At 39.5% G+C, this 15,508-nt stretch overlaps 1 protein-coding gene across 3 annotated transcripts in view; it reads left to right on the forward strand.

Annotated features, from left to right (window-relative positions):
- The window catches only part of KITLG (KIT ligand), a 55,878-nt gene that overhangs the window by 448 nt on the left and 39,922 nt on the right, over positions 1-15,508 (forward strand). The window contains exon 1 of one of the 3 annotated variants that reach the window (XM_054217504.1): positions 68-4,014. The exons of the other annotated variants lie outside the window; for them this stretch is intronic. Coding sequence (XP_054073479.1) covers positions 4,000-4,014 — 15 coding nt within the window. The 5' untranslated portion in view covers positions 68-3,999. Of the gene's footprint in view, positions 1-67; positions 4,015-15,508 lie in introns of those variants that run through there. 3 annotated transcript variants of the gene reach the window in all.

Genomic DNA, 15,508 nt, shown 5'->3' on the forward strand with positions numbered 1-15,508 from the left:
TGGGGGAGCGGGATTGGGGATTGGGGGTGGGGGTACACAAAAATTACCGCTCGGTCTTGCCCTCGGCGCCCGCCAGCCCGTGGAAAAGTTACGGCAAGCGGCCGGATCGGCGGCTGAGCCGTGGGAGATCTCAGAAGGCACTTGGAAAAATTGCCTTAATAAATCAGTTGCCTGTGTTACACCGACGAGCGGAGTGGGCAAACACGAAAACATCGGAGGCAGCAGTGCCGTCCGTGGCTGCTGCGCTCTGTGCCTCCATTCAAGCCCTCCGGCGTGCGGCGCCGGGTCGGTGTTGCGGGTAGCCCCCGGCATTCCGCCCCTCGCCCTCCCTCACCCCGCCGTGAAGAGCCGCTCTGTACCGTTGTGGGGGTCCCTGCCATTATTTCACCAAATTCTGTAGAGATTGCAATGGCTACGCTGCGCGGTTTTTTTGGTGTTTTGTTGGGTTTTTTTTAAAAAAAAAAGGATGGGGACAGACACGAGTGGAAAAAACATCTCGTAACAAGAAGCAGCCGTCTCTAAAAAGTTTAAGGCTTGACTTTTGCAAGGTGCCAGTCCCCTCCATCCTGGCTGACCAGGGCGATCGGTGCCGAGACTGAGCTCTGAGGGAGAACAATGCACAGACACGCACACCGCTGGTCCTGCGCTGGGGGCTTTTGCCTTCCCCTCCGCTTCTTGGTTAGAAGCAAGATACTTTTTTGCCTTCGTCTATTTCTTGGCGGTTGCTGGGTTGCCCACACGCCAGTAGCCTGAATACACTTCAGCATACAGTGGTTGGAAAAGACAAAAAAATATATTTTGAAAAAAAAAAAAAGGGAAAGGCCTTACTGAAGTCTTTTGGGCAGTTAAATAGTTTTTCAAGAGACAGCAGGAATTAGAAAGACTCGCTTTCTGAAATACTTGAATCTCAGCTGGCCATAGCACTGGAGGGTGTACCCATGCTTAAGGAGTTATAACTTGGAGATTTATTTTTTGTGATGCTGCAGTACAGTGAGGTATTGTGTTAAATGATCAGTTCCGAATTCTGACAGTGTATATCCATTGCTGTTCTTCCCTTTAGATGACTAAAGATGCCTTGCACCTCAAAGCTGTTGTTTCAGACCCTATATACAAGCTTGGCCAAATACGCTGAATAGATTACTAGTTGGGAAGTGTCTCTTAAAGCCTAAGAGCCATATTTATGTGTGCTTAGTTATATGCATTCATTTAACTTCGGAGTGGATAGCCATAAAGCCACAAGATGTTATCCTAGCCCACAGAAGCACACATGTAGGGCTGTTTCTTCAGAGAAGAAAGAAGTGTTCAGCAAGCAAATGAGGATTTATTAGTACAAGCGGTCAAGCATTTTATTTCATACGAACTGTAAACTTCTAAAACCAACAGAGTACTTTTGCAAATTCAGAGCAAAGCAGGAATAATCCCTCTCCCAATAAACTGGGAAAGACAGGCAGTCCTGGCATTCAGGACCATATGGCTTGACTCAGGGGCTCACGAGCTGTAGCCTGTGGAACAGCTTCTTGTCATGGTGGTGAAGCATCTGTCAGCCTTCAAGCAGTTATGCTTCCTGCTTTTTGGAGACAGTGACAGACTCCTAGCTCTCCAAAGGATTGTTTCCTTCATTTTAAGGATTAGCAAACAAATGTGATACCAAACCATTAATCATTTCGAGGGGATCAGCGCAGGAGATACTTCAAGAAAGACTTTCCACTAAAACCGTGAAGACCTGTGTGCAAAGAGAGAGCAAGGGAAGCGGGTACAAGAAGGAGGACTTAAGCACATTGGGACACTTGGCACATTAAAGTAAATTTTAATCTTTATGCTCTCCTGTGGCTACTTTTGCCATTGTCTAGACTGGTAAGTGGCGTAGTGAAAAGAACAGGATTGGGAAGCCAGGAAAGAAGTTAACATTTCTCACAACAAAATATTCTGCAATAGACATAGTACAGAAAGTGAGAACCACTACATCACCGAGCCTTTAAAACACTTAGTAACACCTGGATAGTGCTTAAAATAAATCAGGGGTTTTGCTGTTTGAGGTGATATTACACAGGGATAATATATAACTAGTGCAGCTGAAGGAGCAGCTGAGTCATACGTCAGAGCAACCACAGTGCTGAAAGAGAAGAGTCGTGCTGAACGCTAGGCTGGAAGGGAGCAGGTTGGTCAGTTTATTTAAATCAGTCTTAACCTGAGAAACCACAGGAACTGCAGAAGCGTCCTCCCCAACAGTGGCAGTCCTAGAAGGATTCTTTCTGAAACTATACAGTTTGATAAATATATAACCCCTGTTTTAAACATACCAACAGCTTCTGGCTATACTTTTTTAAGTAATAAAGCCTTTTAAAAAGTGATTAAACATTTAGGGTCCAGTCATACAAATCCTTTTTCAACGGGGCTATTTCGATGAATTAATCGTATTGAAGGATTACTTGTATGAGAGGATTTGCAGGCTTATGTACTTAGTAATTAAAACTGTTATCAGAAGTGAGTTGATGTAATTTTGCATGCTAATATCACAACAAATAAAATACCACTGGTGTCTGGACAGCCTTTTACATTTTGAATAAAACCGGGTGAGTGGTGCTAGTGCGATACAATCTTGCAAAAACATGTAGCGGATCTCTGATTTGCCAGTTCTTTGATTTGAAGACAATCTAAATAGGATTAAGTTACTAAGAAATATGCTGCAAGGAGGGGTCACCCATGGGGCTAGCTGAGAAGGCTGCTGATGTTAAGGTATCACAGCTACTTGGTTCAGACACTTGATCTTCAGCAGTGGGTTAGGAGCACAACCTCTTAGAAACCTCAGTGTTAGAAGGATCTTAGATCTGAGCTCGGCTTTTTACCTCTGAATGTGTACACTATTGCTGGTAGTTAAATGACCTTCTTAGGTTGTCCTATGCGTAGTACATTTGTGTCACTGAAGCAGGAGCCTCTGTAGAAATTATTATGGAACGGTACCTGGAAAAAGAATTAGTACACAAATCATCCACCCTGCTCTTATATTGGCAGGCTAAATCAGAAACGCAAAGCAGATACCTAATACATTGGTGCGAGCTTGCAGAGTCATTATTTTTAGGGAAATAGTGTGCTCCGCTCTCCAATCTTTCTTGCTCATTCTGCAAAAAGAGGAATGCTAGGCACTGGAAAACATTTGGAGCTCATGGTAGGCATAGATCTGCTGCTCATCAGATAGAAAAAGAGAACTTGCTGGAGCCAGAAAGATGTTTTGCTGTTCACAGTGAGTAATAGACCAAGGTCTCTTTCTTTTCTCCCCTGGGATTGACGCTGTCTAGGGGAGGGCAGTTTGCAAGTACTGCAGCTGGAAAGAACATCCTGGAATAAAGTCTTGTATGGAGAATAAACAGCAGATGACCTGGAAGACTCTAGGGTGGGGGAGCGTTTTGTAAGGCATGTTTAGTGATCTTTTTTTTTTTTTTTTCTTTTTTTGTGTGCGCCTGCTTGTATTGTGCTCCTGTAAGTTTTTATCTCCGTGAACTATGCGGCACTTGGCTTTGTAGTTTAAATTGCGGCCGCTAACCCAGCCTGCTTCTGACCCAGTTCTGCCGTCGCACTGAAATCCAGTTTCTCCTTTTGTGCACCGCATGTCAGTCGTTCAGGTACAGTTCTGCAAGCTGACAGTGCCATTCTCCCAAGTTTTGTTCTGTGACTTAATGGTATGCTGGCTCATGTAATCGCCATATTGTACGAAAGTTAAGAGTTGGCAAGATGCAGCCCTTGGCTTCGGATGGGCAATGCTCAGTATGCAGTATGTAAACACAACACCCATTTATTTGAAGCAAGGCAGGAAAAATCTCCCTACGCAATTGCATTTGAGTGGTGTGGGAGCTGACAGATGAAAACGAAAGTGTTTGTTCTCGCCCTGGTCTTTGGTATGCCAAACCTGAGGTTAGTCAGCCTTTTAAACACACTGCAAATCCGCTTGTTTTTTGGTTTGTTTTTGTTTTTGGTTTTTTTTTCTCCCTGTGGAAAAAGGAGATGGACGAATGTAAGGTGAGTGGAGAGGGGTAGTATGTCTCTTTATTTTTCTTGATTGGCCCATGTTTGCATTGCATACTGAGTCATATGTAATCCTGCAAAACCGACGTTCGTAAATATTAGCGATGCTGAAATAACTGACTGCGGGGAGCACGTAAAATATTGATTTCTTTGCTGGATGGCTTTAGTTATTGACAAATGTAAATAGCATGTGACATTTATTAGTAAGAGAATGAAAATTGGAAATACGTTACAGTTACAAACAGAGAAAACAAAAATAGTGTTAAGTATTTTATTTGATTAAAGCCGGTAGCATGTATAGTGTCTGAGGTCAACGAAAGTAGATACGCTATTGAACGCATTATTTCTACTGTATGTCTAAATAAAAGCCAGTTTAGGAGTTCAGATTAATGAACACTTTGGTTCACAATAATGTAGGAAATAAATTAGCCTCTAATTTCCTATTGTTATCTAATAACCACTGGGTGAACGATTGGTTGTTGTATCTGTTTAAATAATATTTAAATTATACAATGTAGATGGATGTCATAACCATTTTAAATCTGCTTAGGAATTTTCTGCTTTATACATATTTTTGCGTTATCATTGTTGCGCAGAGCAGACTTATGTTTAGGTGCACGGCGAAAATAGCATCAGGTCTAAGATGTCACTGCAGGTATCGCCTGAAGGAGGCTCTTGTGGTACTCACTGCTTTGCAGCCAGGCTTTGGAGCACACGGTTTTGCAAAGTGGGTAATTCCTGAGCCTCCAGCTATTCCATCACCAGTGTAACCACTGCTAGAAGTGAGACCAGGTGGTGCAGGCTGGGAGGATCGAGCGCAGGCTCCCCCTTGCAGGGCCAACAAGTGCTCGTTGCCAGCAGTCAGGGCTCCTGGAAGGCTCTCCCAAAAGCAGGTCTGCTGTAGACCCACCTTTCAGATATCTGCTGGCCCCAAACCTTCACTGCTGTTAAAGAGCCCTTGTAAGCATGCAGGGACTGAAGCATTTGGTTATTTTTCTTTTTCTTCATTTTTGCTGCAAAACCTACTGGATGGAGAAGATCAGGTTCAGGAACGACCCTCGAGGTGATATTTAGCCCCAGCCTCAAGAGCTACCTCTTCTCCTCCCTGTGATTTGTTGCCTCTTTGCAGCAGCCATTCGCAAGGTATTTCTCAATGTTCCAGTGAAAAGTTTCTAGGAGTCAGGCTGGGTATCTTGGTACTCCTCCACCTTGACTGGCTTCTCGCTGATTTTGGGCAGCAGAGCTGGGAAGTTGGAGAGGGAAGTGTGCTGGCAGCCATGGGCTGGGGCAGGGGTAGGTTGCCCACTTCAGCTCAGTCTGTTGTTCTGCAAAGCCTGCAGGTTTAAGCTGGGCTGTCACAAGAGGATGAGTGCATGGTCTACAGAGATTACCTCTGCGTTTGCAAACAACCTTGGTTCAGGCCAGACAGAAAAAGGCTAATCTAAAAGAATTTACCTGAGCATACTCACTGGAGTGAGAGAGACACAGGTTCACATCTGTTCTTGGGTAGGAACTTAGGTCTCCAAGAAGGGTCTAACCATCCAGTCTGTCTTGTTGAAGCTATTCTGCTTTGTGTAAGTAATTATGCATTGTGCCAGAGGGAAGAAAAGAAAAGAAAAAAATCAAGTCCAGACTTTGAATCTGAAGTGTAATTTCAGTGTTGCTCCAAATCTGAACTGGGTCTATGCAGATTAAGATTTTAATGCCCCTGAGTTAAATCATACTTTAAGACCAAATTAAGTGAGCTGTCAGGTTTATTTGTTCAATCTTGAGGGTGGCTGACACATGAACTAGGAATGTAGAGGGGACTGTATTTCAGGCCCCAAGTCCAAATTCACAGATTGCGAATCATGCCAACCTCTGAACCTCCATTCAGAAAGATTTAGGTGTTTGCATATCAGAATCTGAGAACATCAGTCTGCCAGGCCTATCTGTTCTTGTAGCTTGGTATTTCCAGGCATGGCCATCCCATGTGACCAAACCTGGCTTCAGTGCAATCACATTAACAGTCTCAGTGACAATAAGCTGGTCTTCTGCCTTTCGTTTGTTCTGCTGACGTTACGTTCCAGGGGCATCAGTTCACTGACAGCTAAGGCCAAGGATAAGTGTAGTGCAGTTCTGTCTACCATCTCTTCTTTAGAAGCACCTTAAGAAGTTTTTAGAAGCACCCTAAATAGCTTTAGGAATACATTATGTCTATGCAGTATCATTGCACCTGCATCTGCTTTGGCTGGAATCTCTCTACTTGATGTAGGCAGGATCACTTGTACTGATAGCCTTCCAGTGTTTTCCCTCCTAAATGAACGTCACTTTTTAATTTTTATTACATACGTGGGAAGAAATCCAAATATCTCACCTCATTGAATCAGTGTCCACGTGCATACAGAGGAACACACACTGTGTAAAACCAGCTGTTCATATCCAGTATTCTTTATTTGGATGCCAACCTCTGTTTGTGCAGAATCAAGGTCCTAAGCATGGTGTGCAAGCCTTCTGCCCGAGACATTTGAAAATGTGTATTTAATGTGGGCACAGCTGAGCCCTGAGGATGTTCAGTTTCAGCCTAGAGTAACACGTCTGCAGAAGTACCTGCCGACGGTGGCTATTTCTTTTACAGTAGAGACATAATCTGTCGGTGAATTTATACCATACTTCATGAAAGAAGTAAGGCAGAGGACAGTACAACAGAACCTCCTCAGAATAAAGGTTTGTCATCACCGGATGGATTCTTTGAGCTGTTTAGTGACACATGACCTCCAATTATTTTTGGAAAAAAGTTATTCTGGCAATGTAAGTCAGACTGTAAAACTACGTTGTGCATGTCCTGACAATCTTATTTCCATTTAGAGCAGAAAATGAAGTCTGTAAATCATACAGCAACTCTTTTTCTAAGAGCTGCTCCCGGGCAAAAGAATGAACTTAACGATGTCTACAGCACGTACTGAAAACGCGGAGTAATGCACTGATATACAAGGGTCATTATTTTAAAGTGTGTTTTTGGAACGTGCCCATAAATGTGGAGGTTTTAAAGTGGGTAGGGAAGTTTGTTCCTCCATTTCATGTTGATCCAAAAAATTCCTCTCTGTTTATGGAGATTTCATAATTGTATAAAATGGGAGTAGGGTATCAAGGGGCTGACTTTTGTGGTCTAACTACAGTAATGGACTGAAGTGAGGCAGTAAGGAGTCAGGCATGATATATTTAATTTAATAATATGTTGCATATATGCAAAATAATTCACTAAATGAAAATAAGTGCTTAGAAATTTAGGGAGGTTGAAATTTAAACATGGTTTATTATTAAGAAGTCCTAAGAGCCAGCCCTCTAATTTCTAGCCTCCATTTGCTCGTTATTAAGTGCACTCAGCAAAATTTGTCTTTTATATTAAATGGTGAGCAGACAATATTATGCATTATGTCTTTACACTGATATAGATCTGAAAGTCAGTTCTTCTTGAGATTTGTTTTTCTTTTACTACTTTGAAGCATGCAGGAATAGGAACATTAGTCAACCAAACACATTTAGGAAGCTTGTATAACACTGCTTGGCACTCTCTTTCATTTGGATTTAAAAATATGTTCCTGAATAAACAGAGCTTTTTAGTGGTTATTTTAAAATAAAAAAAGGAGGAAAAAATAATATCTCCAATATTTGTAATTGCTGTCTTTTTCAAATTGCTGTGGTTCTGCAGCACGTGGATTGCATTTCTATTCTAATACCAAAAACTATCAGTGCTGTATTTGACACCAGTTTAAATGGTTCTGATGGGTATTGCATTCTTTATTTTCAAGGAAATATGAACCTTATTTATAAACTGTAAGTTTAAATACTGTCACTGAAGCTGCTTTGATCTTCTGTATTATAATCCCTGGCAAAGGATGTGCCCTAGATTTGCCATGCATTCTCTAAATCCGTGTCCTTTAAAAATTCTGGCCATAATCATAGTCGGTTCCAAACTGTTTTGATAAATTTCTTCAGTATTTGTTCCTTTAACAGAGCAAAGCTGGGTAGTGAAAACCCTCTTTTCAGGCTACTAAATCCAGTGAAAATCTTGCTTTTAAAAAAAATTAGGCTCTGTTCCCAAGCAGGGTGGTGTTCGTAATCCTCCATCAATTTTCTTCTGCCACAAATGCGGGAAGATTTTCTTCCACCCCGCGTCTGTGACCAAGATTTCTGGATTTTTTCATTTTCTATCTTCATATCTCAAGTCCACATCTAAAAATGATCGTTGATCCTACAAGTTTCTCCTTTTCAGACAGAAAACTAACAGGGCAGCCTTCATTTTTTTGTGTACCTTTCCCGGCTGCTGCTATGTTTAGGTCAGCATCCTCACCTCTGGCAATTAAACTTCAGCATTTCTGGCATCCAAAATACTGAAGGTGTCTCCGTCACCATGCTGTTTCCTTCCACAAAATCTAAGCTTCATCTCTGTTGAAAGTTTTCTACAATTTTTGTAGTAGCCTGTCTGGTGGCCATTTTTATTTCCCACAATCTTTTTGAGGCCCACTTCAAATATTAATCCTCTGAATAACCTGTTTTTTTTGTATTTCGTGTTGCCTGTAAAAAGTAAACATCTCAGGATTAGAACGAATCTGCTGTTCTGTGGAATATGTTGTTTATTTATATGATGACACTCATAAGCTATTAATAAAGTTATGAAGAGCCCTCTGGAAATCCTGGTCTGCCATTTCTAGAAGTGACAATACCCTTTCCTCTGTAACTTCAGTAATTTTCTTAATACACGAAGAAAACTCTTGCCTTTTTTTTTTTTTTTGCAAGAGTCAGATACTTATTGAGATCAAAGGAAATCCTTTTAGAAGTAATTGTTATTGCTTTCTGCTGTATCTCTCATCTTTGTTACCTAACCGTGTTAGAAATATTTAATTCTGTGCTTTCATTTGGCCTTTAAAAAATACTGGCCTAAAACATTCTTTAAATCAACTGGAGTGAATTCCCTGTCTTTCTTCTCTTTCTCCTCAGCACATTTAGAAAAAATCTCTTCTCACACACAGGTTTTCGGGATCAAGTAGACATTTGTCGATAATAGTCAGATTGTCTACAGTGCTTTTGGCCATTTCCCACTGTAACAGAATGTTGTTGACATTTACAAATGGTCTGAGACATACGTGAAGTTAATCTGATTTCAGCCTACTGGTTTATTCCTATTGAAACAAGTCCCTCTTGCTTTGCGTCCAAGAACGTTATTTCAGCTACTGTTGAATTTGTACCTGTTTAAAGTGCTAATTGTCAAACTATGATGTGCTTTTTGGCATTATTCACTATGGTAGATTCTTCTTCTTAACATACATGCTCCATTACTTATTTCAGAGCAAATGGCACAATTCCTATGAAACTGGGAAGGATTTTTTTTCCTTTACAAGTTGACAAGTGTCACTTAAGTAAACTTGCTAAGAAACTGCATCGCTTATGAAAATACCTAACATCTTACTGGAATTTTAGAGTGTAGACATTGAAAAGTATATATATTCTGAGAGGATTTGCACTAATCTTCTCAATGATGGTATATATTTTCTGTGAGATTAATTACGGAAGCCAAAGAAATTTCATGATAGGCAAGGCAACTTAACGTGTCCTCTTTAAGAAAAGCAATCCTAGGAAACTTGTGAGAACCAGGTGTATACATCACCTTAGAAACCATATTATATTGTGTCAATATTTGCATGAGTTTCTCTTATCAGCACATCTGTAATGAACATGCTGTAGAACATGTATCAGAAGAATAGTTTCACTACTGACAACTGTGGTTCTTTCTCATTCATATGAGTACTTTTGACTAAATGTAAAGCTCTGTAGGAAGTAAATGCAATGCATACAATTTACAACTGTGGTTTTTATAAGTAACGCCTATGAAAATCATCAGTAAAATTAAGGTAAGGTAGGTGTTTTCCCAAAGGGTTGCATTCTGTCGCATCGTTGCAAATGTTGTGAAGATACCTATTTACTGAATTCAAAGGGTTGCATTACTGATGTCTTTAGAATTACATTTTATAAGCATCTGTATTTAATAGGCATTTATATTTGTCCAAAATTGTGCAGACTTAGGGAGATTTTTTTCTCAGATTGTTTTTCTTCCAGTTGTATCTGCATCTCCTTAGTTTTACCAAGCCACAAACTGACAGACTCAGCTGCTTCTTTTGGTATGTTTACCCCACAATTTCTGCAATTTTTAAGGAAAGTCGCCAGTGAAGCTTCAGGTTTAAGACTAGATTTTTACAGTTCTCTCCAGTTAGCATAATGGAAGCAAAAAAATTGAGGCAGCATTTGAATGACATTCATATTAATTCTGTGGTCACAATTCTGTGACAATGGAATTAGCTGGAGTATATCCCGTGTCTCTTTGCTCTTAGCTGAGACAACCTGCACATTGAAATACAACATGGGAATGTGCCTCTTCTTCCTGGAAATGTAGGAGAATTGTGGACAAAGACTGAAGTACTAGAAACACTTTGATGGTGTTTGTAGTCATTAGCCTATAAAGATCCCAATCAAACCCCAAAACAAACAAAAAATCAAAACAAAACCCCTAAACCCACTCCAAAACCACCAGGATATTAGAATTACAGTTTGTGTGGACAGGTCTAAAGTTTGGGGCAGAGTATAAATTATAACTTGGATTAGCTTTACAGTAGTGCTCATAACTTGATAACAATAAGGGATCATGGTGTTCCCTTCATTTTCTTAAATATATAGTAACTCTTAATGTATTAACTCTTAATTCTTGCCTTTAGAGTTAATGAATATGTCCAGAGTTTAAAAAAGAATTTTTCTTAACAGCTTGCCTCTATTGTTGTGTTGTCAGCAGATCTTGCTGTATTTTAATCAGTCAGTAGAAGGAAGGTGGGAACTCTATATTAATAGAGTTCAATCAAAGGAATAGAAAAGCCCAGCTCCTGTAAAAGAAATGCTTTCAATGTACTAAAATTCTTTGTGTTTCAAAATTGATGAATAAAGCAAAAGCATTGAAATTACTTATTTAGATTAAAAAAGAAAAAGTCGAAGAAGTAAATGAAATAGTCCCATATTGTATCTCCCTTATCGTAATAGTTTGAGGAAAAAATGATTTAGGGACAGAAAGCAAAGTGTAGGAATACATCATTAATTTGTAACATGGCAAAAACCTAAGAGGTAATGTTCTCTAATTGTCAGCAGCCTCGTATAGTTCAATCTGGTAAAAGGGTTCACAGATTGATGACAACATGTGCAAGCTACATAAATTACTCAGGTTAATTGAAATTAAAAGAGATTCTGAGGAACTTTGTAAAGGTTTAGAGAAGATAGGAGAACAGATGGCATGATGGCAAGTGGAGTTCATGGTGTTGAAGAGCAAGAGGGATGCATTTTGGAAGGAATGTTTTGAACTAATCGTAACTACATTAATAACAGCAGTTTTCATTAGTTATAAAAACTACTTACAAGCTCATTTTTTAGTGTTCTTGTGGCAACACTTGTTCGGGAAAAATCGATGAAAAATCGCTGTGCTGTACCTGTGGTAGAACAAATTAGCCAACATATTGGGATGCAGTACAGCAGAAAGAGAAACATAAAAACTGTAATGCTTTTATGATGGTGATAGTCAGTCATCTTGAAAAAAGTCCTGGTTGCCCCATCAGAAAAAAGAATATAACAGAAATAGTGGTCCTAAAGTACGCAAAAGTATTATATGGAACCAATGTGCATATGAAGGGGGACTGAAAGCAGAGGGCAAGAAATACTGAGTGATATGCAAGAAGTAGTAGAAAGAATGATTACTGGACATTACTGATCTTTTCTTGGTACAAGAACAAAGAAATATTTAACACATCTGAAAGTCAGAAGATGCTAAAACAGGCAATGCTACCTTCACACACAATTACCAGTCTGGAAAGCTTTTTGACACTAGGTATAATACGGCTTGAAAAGCAGCTTGATAAATGTCAGAGTGAGCCCAAGAGGTCACTTCCACTGAAAGAGGTAGTCCTAGTCTTCTCATCCTTGCATATCTCTTCTCCTCCTCCACTCATTCCTCAGGGATTAGTTTTCTGTCTGTAAGCTGAATTGGCTAGTCACTGTGAATTTACTGACTTGCAGAGGGGTCGGGTGAATGTCAGAGGGAGGGAAGCCACAGAGAAGGAGACACTGAGAGCCCTCGCTCAGCAGCAGGGAGCCCTTAGATTGCTTCAGACCTCGAATGAAGAAAAAAAGGTTATACACTTAAGTAGGTAAAAAGCCATGGTTACTTTAGTTTACACTCTGAGCATGAGAGGTTGCTTATCTTGAAATTCATGCAATTAAGAAGAAATTTTCAATAGGCATTATATTCTGTGAATGTGAATGACCGGGTTTCTTCCGTTTTCTGTGGCTACCAGAGTGATCATGTACCGATCTGACACTTCTTATTTTCCAAATCTTCATTGCCTTAATTGCACGAGTCAGATTTGGCCTAATTATAAACTCAATTTCATATACAACCATCTGCCAAAATTACCATCTGTAACAATTCAGCCTTTAGTTTTGAGAAAAGGAAAACCCTTTGAAATATATTGTAGCTGAACTCCAGTTACATGTGAAAGTAATGACAGCTGAGACATTTATACAGAAAGATCTTTCTTTCAGCACTTGAGTATGAATGGTTAGAACTCATAAAATTATTTTCAATGCTGACATGTTGCATAGCTCTAACCATTGAAAGACAGTGTATTTTCCATGGACCATCCCCGAAAGATACTCTTGTCCAGTATTTCAGTATCAAAGGGAAAAGGCGCTTAAAAGTATGTCCTCCCCTTTTAGGGGTGCATAGGAACTCAAAATATACTTGAGTTTCTGACGCAGTAATGCTGTCGCGGGCTTTTTACGTTACAGGAAGCATTTTGATGAGTACTGTACTATTTTTTGCCATCTGCAACTCATATTGTCCTGGAAAAACCTTATACATTGTTTCAGTTTCCTTAAAATGGCCTTACCGGCAATTTGCTTTCTTGAAAAAAAAAATAAATGCATATGTCTCATGAAAATAATTTCAGAAAGAACTTTTAAAATTAACAATGGCACAATGCATTTTAGTAAATCTTGAAAAAGGAATTGATGTTCGCTTGATGTGCAGTTGGAATAATAATCACTTAGGTATTTTTGACATATGGTAATATTTTCAATTTAGATGGAAAACTTAAAAAAACTTAGTTGATTTCTTCTTACTAATGTACCATGTTAATTGCTTTAAGGCAAGACAAAACGTATTTGTAATTCCAGCTCGCTGAGGTAAATGGCTTATTGCCTGCCCAGTGCTTACATTGTCTTGCAAGCATACTTAAATGTTGTGAAGATTAGTTTCTAATTTGATGTGTCAGTTACCTGATTTGTCTGCAGTCCCACAAGCTGTAACTTCAAGGCATTTGAGATTAATCTCATCCATCAGTCTATCACTTTGGATAAATATTCTTTTCACAAAAAAACATAGATTCCTTCTAAATGTCCTTGGGGTTTTTTCCCCAGTAAGAAAATGATTTAAATCTGGTGGTTTCTTTACTCTGTGCTGTTTGGAAACAGCTGAGGTAAACTTGCATGATTCTCACAAATATTTCCTGGCGCACTATTAATACTCACAGTTCGGCTTGTCAGGTACAGTGGTAAGAAAAAGTACAAAATCTAGATCTATGGAAAATGAATAGTTTTAAATAGGTCTAGGAAGAACTTCAGCCTAGCAATGTTGCTTCTGAGGGGCTCGTTGAAACTTGGTTTGATTATTGACAAATGTGAAGTCTTCTGCTCCAAATTTTTGAAAGGTAAGGTTTAAATTCAACACGCTCAAAGTCCTTAGGGTTTCTCCTGCATCTCCTGATAAAGGAAGATGAAAAGTTAGCACCAAAGCCAGAAGATGCAGGTGTCATTTTTCACTTTTGCTGGTTTTTTTTGGTGTGCTGGCATTTGAACGGCTTGCCTGTAGATGCTTTTAATCTTTTCCCCTGAAAAGTTCTCTTCCAGAAACCTCCTGCAGTTTTTGCAAAAATTGACTCTAGATTATTGTTAAAACATCTGCAGTGGCTGTTGATGGGGCCAGAAAAAAAAAGTTTTAAAACTCAAACTGTTTCTAACAAACTAGGCACTATTATTGTAAATTTTCCTCTGAATATTCACTTATGGCGCATACTAGGTCTTCTATTGATTTAGCATAGGGTTTTGTACACAAGATGCTTGTAAAACACTGCGTTAAGTCTGTAAAGCCACATTTCTAAATCATCAATGGTATACAGGTACATCATTAATAGATATTGTGTCCAGTATAGTGGATTTCTTGATGAAATGAAAAATAGTGAAAAGGAGCAGAAAATAAAGCTATAGAAGATCATGACCTGGCCCCTTTCTGCAGCTGAGTTGTGTAATGGCAATCTTTCGTCCTACAGTAGAGCAGTGTGTGAAGAATATTTTTCATGCCTGTTAAGTGCTCCAGGGTAATCATGTAGGTTTAGGATAGTGCTTATAAAAGTATTTCTTGAATTCCAAAAGAATGAGTAACAGCTTTTATTCCTTACGTTCATAATTCTAGGTGTCACTACTGGTGATGGAAGGAAACCTAAAATATCCCTTAAGTGCTTCTCAAAAGATCCAAGTTTTAAAATAGCTGAAAAGCAGAATGACCTTCTTTCATCAATGTAGTTGGTGCTGAAAACTTCAACCACAGGCTCAGCTAAATATCTGGTTCTCACCAACACTTTCCTCACCAACATTTTACAAGAGAAAAATAATCATAATTGGAACAGTTATCAATGGAGGTTTTGGGGGATCAAAGTGAAAACTTCTCAGTTCTGGCGCATTGTGATTTCCTGCTCCAAGCCTTTTTAAGCTGATGCAGGTGCTACTGTCTGGAATATATCCAGAGAAGCCAGCTTTTGTGTTTATAAATTGGGAATACCTTTTATGTTGGCTGTTATTTATCAATGGGAGAAACTGCTCTGACTAATGGGAGCTCTCCCTGTTAAAAGTTGCATGACTTAAAGTGTTGATTTTAAGTTGTTTGCTCCTCTTCACTTCAGAAGCAACCACCTGGCTGGATACTGCATCCATTGTAATGGCCACAACAATGCTCAGTAAGAGGTAGGGTAATAATCTATTTACCTTTGCTGGAGAGGAGAGCCTGTGAAACTCAGGAACTATAGAGAGTAAGTGAATTCAATTTGTAATCTGAGAGGAGGTGAGACAAAGGGAGTGCTTTGTTTATTTCCCATGAGCTTTGGGGGTTTTCTGTTGCTTCTGTGTCATGGAGCCCTGGAAGTCAGATGGGCTTTTTAATTGGGCATAACAAAGACTCAGATACTAAGGCTGATCTCCATAAATATGTCATAAGAACAACCGGAAAGATGGGAGTATAACTACATAAACAAGAGCAGTGTTGCCATGAGAACACATTGGTATAAACTGCTATTAGTACACTTAAACTAGACAGTACAAGAAGGCTTTTAACCATCGGAACAGTGAAGATCTGGAGCAATTTCCC

This window comes from Rissa tridactyla, chromosome 1, assembly GCF_028500815.1.
Source record: "Rissa tridactyla isolate bRisTri1 chromosome 1, bRisTri1.patW.cur.20221130, whole genome shotgun sequence".
NCBI lineage: Eukaryota > Metazoa > Chordata > Aves > Charadriiformes > Laridae > Rissa > Rissa tridactyla.